The following is a 7247-nucleotide window of genomic DNA, read 5'->3' on the forward strand; positions in this document are numbered from 1 at the left end:
AGGCGGATTTCTGAGTTCGAGGCCAGCCTGGTCTACAGAGTGAGTTCCAGGACAGCCAGGGCTATACAGAGAAACCCTGTCTCAAAAAACCAAGAAAATAAAAAAATAAAAAAATATTTGGGCCAGAGTGAGCGGGGCCGGAGTGACCAGAGGTTCTGAGTTCAATTCTCAGCCACCACATGATGGCTCACAACCATCTGTATAGCTATAGTGTACTCATATACATAAAATAAATAAATAAATCTTTAAAAAATAAATAAATAACATAAAATGAAAAAAATCAAAATTTACAAGATGCATCTAAAGAAAAACTGAGAATTACATAGTATCAAATGCATATGTATATGTATACACACACACACACACACACACATATATGTCCCAAGTCAATAATACAGACTACTATTCATGAAACTAAAAAAAGAGAAGCAAAACCAAAGTGAACCCAAAGACATAAGTAAGGAAGCCTGAGGCTGTGCCGGGAGCCGAGCCGGCTGGGGTCGAGTCTATGAGAATTCTCAGCACCACACCCCCAGCGCTCAACCACCTGTAACTCCAGAGGATCTGATGCCCCCTTCTGGCTTCCTTGGGTACCTGCACTCATACATAAAATTACACACATGATTAAAAATAAACACCCCAGAAAGGCTAGGGAGATGGCTCAGAAGTTAAGAGCACTGTCGGCTCTTCCAGAGGTCCTGAGTTCAATTCCCAGCAACCACATGGTAGCTCACAACCATCTATACTGCCATAGGATGCCATCTTCCGGCCTGCAGATAGAGCACATATATGCATAAAATAAATAAATGTGTCTTAAAAAAATAAAAAAGAAAGAGTAGATATCAGGGAACATGGACATGAACAAAACAACAAAAAGAAAAGAAATGATCCCATCACTTTGGAGGCAGAGGCAGGCAGATCTCTGTGAGTGTGAGGACAGCCTGGACTACAGAGAAAGTTCTAGGTCAGCTAGGGCTACACAGAGAAACCCTGTCTTAAAAAGCCAAAAAAGAAAAGAAATGAAACCAAAAGATTTCAAAAAACAAAAACAAGAGTCTCTTTATGCAACTCTGTGTGGTCTGGAACTCACAGAAATCCACCTGCTTCTGCCTCCCCAGTGCTGAGATTAAAGGCGTGCGCCACCATGTCAGGCTTAGCTGCCTCTTTCTATACATGTCCCCAATACTGAGCTTTAGTGCCCGCAGAAAAGTGACAAACCCGTCCCTTCCTCACAAGTGCTGGTAAGAGCACAGGGCCGGCAAGGAGTACTCCCTACTCTGGTGTCCAACCGGGGATTTCATTTTGTTTTTGAAGTCTCATGTAGCCGAAGATGGCATCGAACTTGCTACGTGGCCGAGGATGGCCTTTAACTCCCCGTCCTCCTGTCTGCACTCCCAAGTCCCCACGTTACAGGAGAGCACCATGAGGGCCAGTCTCACGCAGGATCTCAGGGGCAGACTCATTCCCTGGCTGCGGACCCCAGAGTGACCTGAGGTGCAGAGAGTCTGTCACAGGTCCGGGACCCACAGAGGATGTTCTTCAGTGGCCCTTCAGGCACAGTGAGCCACCATATCTACTATGCCCGTTGAAGGGGTCCTGTGTTTACTTTCTTCCCCAGCCCTGGGCAGAGCTTCCAAACAGATGTTCCTCATCATAGCCTCACTACACCACAAGCCTGGAGTTCCCACGGAGGCTGGTGGGAAAGGACAGGGAAGAGCAGAGGGTCACGGTCCACATAAGCTTTTCCCTAGGGAGGCCCGGTGAGAGATGAGAAACTGAGTCCCAGAAGTGGCATTGCTCGCCCAAGAGCCCACACAGAAGCTACTCTCCCCAGCACAGATACCCGCCGCCCCCTGGGAACGCTGAAGGTTAAATCACTGGTGGGGGAGGGACTGGGGGAGGGGCCGGGGCGCAGAACACTGTGGGGAGTGGGGCTGGACTGTGAGGTGAGCTTCTTCAGGCTGTATGAGGGTCTTCCTCCGTCCTCTGCTCCTGAGGGCTGCTCCACAGCGGATCTTGTCAGTCTCCAAGGGGGAAACTGTCAGTTGGTATCTCTCAAATACAGAATTACTTTGGTTGGCAGCTCCCAGGGGTGACCACTAGAAACTGGCAGGGCCTGCCACTTGGCAGAGGGCTGCTGGAATCCCACAATGACACGTTTGCCTTCTCCAGGCCCTGCTACCCAGGGCCAGAACAAAGGTGATTTGCATCTTACCTGTAAGTTCTTTCTAGGATCTTCCCTTACATGTCTGCCCTTGTATCTTTCCCCTTCCTTTTAGTAAACTGGGCTGGACGGGCTAACTGGAACCCTGATGGGTGGGTTGGGGGCGGGCATATACCATGGACACAAAACCAGGAAACTGCAATGCCAGTTCACAGTGAGACCATAGCCCCCACATACCAGTCTACTGACCATCCTGGCCTCCCTTTTCCATTTCCACAGCCTCAGGTTTTTGGATGTCTCTTGCTCTCTTTTTTATTTTTAGGTACTGGAGATTGAACCTGGGCCTTGGATGTGTTGGCCAAGCACTTGCCACTCCCCCCAGTTCTCCCTCTAGAATACAATTCAGGATCCTTGCTGCGCTCTTCCCTCCCTCTCCCTCATGTAGCCTGCCTCTTGCATTCCGCCCTGTCCACCACAGCCTCTCCCTTGCTCTGGAAAACGCTCAGGTGTCCCTGCCTCTGGGCTCCAGCAGGTCTTTCCCTCTGCCTGGAGCTGGATGTGAACCTGTATGAGCAGGAAGTATGTCTGGCTTGTCACTGTAGCCTGGGAACGAATGCAGCTGCTCTGGGTTGGTCTCAATACATTCTGAAGAAGAGAGAGAGAGAGAGAGAGAGAGAGAGAGAGAGAGAGAGAGAGAGAGAGAGAGGAAAAAGAAAACGTTGCTGGAATCAAACCTGAATTGTCTATGCTAGGCAAGCACTCTGGGTCTGAGCTATACCGCCCAGCTGCCATCTCTTAACCGGTTTGGTTTTGTTTTAGGCAAGATCTTTTATGTAACCCTTGCTGGTCTGGTAATCAATATGTAGCCCAGGCTGGCCTTGAACTCAATGTGATCCTTCTGCCTCAGCCTCCTGAATGCTGGATTATAAGCATGTGTCTCTACACCGAATGCTTCTGCCCACCTTTGAGAGAGGTCTGACTCTGTAGCCTAGGTTGGTTCTGAACTCATCATCAGATAAGGGCACTTGCTGAGCAACTTCAGCAAGTCTGATGCTGGACCCATGATTCCCGAAATCCTTCCTCTGAACCCCACAGGCTTACTATTGTACACACATGGCCACACTCACACACACTGTGGGGAGGCACACTCACATACACTGTGAAGATGCACAAACACACACCGTGGGGATGCACACTCATACACACTGTGGGGAGGCATACTCACACACACCGTGGGGAGGCACACTCACACACACCATGGGGAGGCACACTCACACTGTGGAGGCACACTTACCACACTCACACATTATAGGGATGCACACTCATACACACTGTGGGGATGCACATTAACACACACTGTGTGGAGGCACACACACACACACTGTGGGATGCACTCACGCATTGTAGGGATGCACACTCACACACACTGTGGGGATGCATACTCACACACACCGTGGGGAGGCACACTCACACACACTGTGGGGATGCACAAACACACACTGTGGAGGTACACTCACACATTGTAGGGATGCACACTCACACACACTGTGGGGATACACACTAACACACACTGTGGGGATACACACTCACACACACTGTGGGATGCACACACATTGTAGGGATACACACTCACATACTGTGGGGCGGCACACTCACATACCCTGTGAGGATGCACACTCACACACACTGTGGGGAGGCACACTCACACTGTGGGATGCACATACACATTGTAGGAATGCACACTCACACACACTGTGGGGAGGCACACTCACACACACTGTGGGATGCACACTCACACACTGTGGGGCGGCACACTCATACACACTGTGAGAATGCACACTCACACACACTGTGGGGAGGCACATTCACACACTTTGTAGGGATGCACACAAACACTGTGGGTCGGCACACTCACACGGCAGGGATGCACACTCACACACAACTGTGGGGAGGCACATTCACACATACACTGTGGGATGCACACTCACACACACTGTGGGGTAGCACACACACACACACTGTAGGGATGCACACTCACACATACTGTGGGGGTGCACACTCACACTGTGGGGAGGCACATTCACACACACTGTGGGATGCACACTTACACTGTGGGGTGACACACTTATATACACTGTGGGGCGGCACACACACTGTGGGGATGCACACTCACACACACTGTGGGGCGGCACATTCATACATACACATAATAATTGATTTTATTTATTTATCTTTTTTGAGGCACAGTTCCTCTACATAGCCCTGGCTGTCCTGGAACTCACTCTGTAGACCAGGCCAGCCTTGAACTCATAGAGACCCACCTGCCTCTGCTTCCCAAGGGCTGGGATTAAACTGCTTCACGGGCGCAGTATCAATACATAATTCCTTCTTTCTTCGTTTTTATTTTTGAGGTGATGTCTCACTATGTAGCCTTGGTTGGCCTGAAACTAGCTATGTAGACCGGGCTCTCCTCCACCTCATAGAGGCCTGTCCCTGCCTCCAGAGTGCTAGGTCAATAAGTGATTATTATTTATTGTACCTGAGGTTTTTCTGGTAACAAAGCTGCTGTGAAAGAGATACATGAGGTATTAACCACCCTTCGGTCTCTCACAGGGGAGTGAAAACTGGAGCTCAGAGACATTAGGCCACTTGTTGAGAGTCACAGCTCAGATGAGAAATCCCGGGGGAGGCTTTATCTCTCTTTCCTTAGAGACAGCATTCTACAGCAAAGCCAACTTTGTGATCCTCCTGCCTCTACCTCTGGAATCCTGGGGCCGCTGGTGGCCTGCGGCAGGCAGAAGGAGGCTTCCCCTCTCCCCTTACCGCACCTCTCTTAGGGTGGAGGACCCAGGAGAGCCCACAGTGGTACACGAAGGCTGCCTGGGGCGGAAGGCTGGAAGACTGATGGACACTGGCGTCACACCTGTAATCTCAGCGTCCTAGAAGTGGAGGCAAGAGGTAGCTCGGGGCCAGTCTCTGCTATATAGTAAGTTGCAGGCCATCCTGGACTCCAGAAAACCCTGACTCAACCAAACCAGACAACATTCCTGGTGGGATGGCACGGAGAAAGGTGTGGCGTCAGGGTTCTCCTGTTCTTCTGTCGCCTGGGGGGTCTGCTGAGGTCCCTACTCCTGTGAGGACCCAGCGGGAAGCCGCAGTCCTTTCTCTTTTCCTGTGCCCCTGGGGACGTGGCCCAGCACAAGCGACCGAGGCGGGATGTTCCCACGTGGGGGTGGCGGGCGGAGGCGGGGCGTGCTCTGGTCCCCCTCGCCCGGTCTGCGGTTCCCTGCCAGTCACTCAGCAGGGCAGCTCTGGATAGTTCCGCCGCCTCCAGCTTGCAACTGTGAGTCCCACCTGAGGGGAAGGGTCGCGGGGGTGGGATGTTCGTGGCGGCGACCACGCAGCCCTCTTTTGCTGAGGTTCCCCCACTGACTGTCCTAGTCCCGGGCATCACACCCGGGCCCCAGAAGTGGGGTCTCTTTTCAGAGGGTGGGCTGGTCCTTTTCCTAGAAGTGCTGCCTCTCCTACCCACTGACCCAGTTTGGTCTTTAGCCTCTAAAGCCCCTGGGATGCCAGACTCTGCACGTCCCGGTCCCGTGTCCCGAGTCGAGTCGGAGTGGTGGTAGGGCGCAGCCTGCCCCCTCCTCCTGCAACGGAGCAGGCAGAGAGCACGTAGGCAGTCAATTAAGGAGACCTTGGAGCCAGAGCATCTGCTTAGAGGTCTGGGCTAAGGGCCCTGTGGGGAGGAGGCTCAGGACTTTTCTCTGGAGCAGACAATTAGTGGAGCGTCCCGACTTAGCTGTTGGGAGGCTGGCATCAGAGCACAGGGCTCCCTGTCCTAAACTGTTCAGATCTTACCCAGTAGCTTGACCTCTTCCCATTTTCCAATGATGAATGGAGAACCCAAGAGGGCCCCAACGATCTAGGTCAGCGGTTCCCAACCTGGGGGGGGGCGCGGGGGGCGTTAAACTACTCTTTTACAGGGGTCTCCTAAGACCATTGGCATATCAGGTATTTACGTTAGGATTCACAACAGTAGCAAAACTTATAGTTATGAAGTAGCAACAGAAATAATATTACATGGTGGCGCACACCTTTAATCCCAGCACTCCGGAGGCAGAGGCAGGCGGATTTCTGAGTTCCAGGCCAGCCTGGTCTACAGAGTGAGTTCCAGGACAGCCAGGGCTATACAGAGAAACCCTGTCTCGAAAAGCCAAAATAGTAATAATAATAATAATAATAATAATAATAATAATAATAATACAGTTGGGGGGTCACCACAACATGAGGAACTGTATTAAGGAGTCACTGCAGCATTGAGAACTATGGTCTAGAGCCTCCATCAACTCCCATGGTGGTATTAGACAAAGCTGGAATGGTCACCTGACCAGCAAATCAGAATCTGACCCTGAGGAGCAGCCAGAGAGCAACATGGTGCTGAACCAGACATGCCTCTCATCCTGCAGATGTTTTCCAGAGCTGCCCGGAGTCTGGTAATGAGGACAGGAGGACTCAGAACTAGAGGGACAGGGACACACAGCCCAGGAGATGCTGGTAAGTCTCAGATGCTGGTGCCCAGCACAGATCCAGAGCTCTGACAGGGAGGCCTGTTAACTAGCTTATATCACTTCCTTTGATCCTGTCCCTGGGTCCTGGACCAAGTTTCTCCGGCAAATGGAGTCTCTGAGGAAGGAGGGGGCAGACCCTTCATTCCAGGTCTTGTTAGAGTGTGGCTCCACACCTTACCTCTAAGGCCTTTGCATCCCAAGGGAGAGGATGCTGCAAAATGGGGGACCCTGAATTCTCCTTTCCAGACCTTGGTGTCAGGACTGGTCAGAAGAAAGAGGTCTAAAGCAGGAGAGATTTCAGCCAGATAGCAGGAGGAATGTCCTGATGCTCAGGAGAATAATGTCAAAGATTCCATTTGTTGATCCATTATAGCCCCAGTAGAATGGAAGACTGAAGCAGGAGGATTACTGTGAGTTAGAGACCAGCCTGGGCTACAGAGGGTGACTGTCTCAAAAAAAAAAAAAAAAAAAAAAAAAAAAAAAGGGGGCCAGGCGGTGGTGGCGCACGCCTTTAA

At 51.3% G+C, this 7247-nt stretch overlaps 1 protein-coding gene across 1 annotated transcript in view; it reads left to right on the forward strand.

The window, feature by feature from the left end:
• The first annotated feature begins 5442 nt into the window (after positions 1-5442).
• The window catches only part of LOC110319299, an 11868-nt gene continuing 10063 nt past the window's right edge, over positions 5443-7247 (forward strand). The window contains exons 1-2 of the mRNA XM_021194787.2: positions 5443-5507; positions 6631-6718. Coding sequence (XP_021050446.1) covers positions 6631-6718 — 88 coding nt within the window. The 5' untranslated portion in view covers positions 5443-5507. The remainder of the gene's footprint in view (positions 5508-6630; positions 6719-7247) is intronic.

This window comes from Mus pahari, chromosome 3 (assembly GCF_900095145.1).
Source record: "Mus pahari chromosome 3, PAHARI_EIJ_v1.1, whole genome shotgun sequence".
In the NCBI taxonomy this organism is placed as follows: domain Eukaryota; kingdom Metazoa; phylum Chordata; class Mammalia; order Rodentia; family Muridae; genus Mus; species Mus pahari.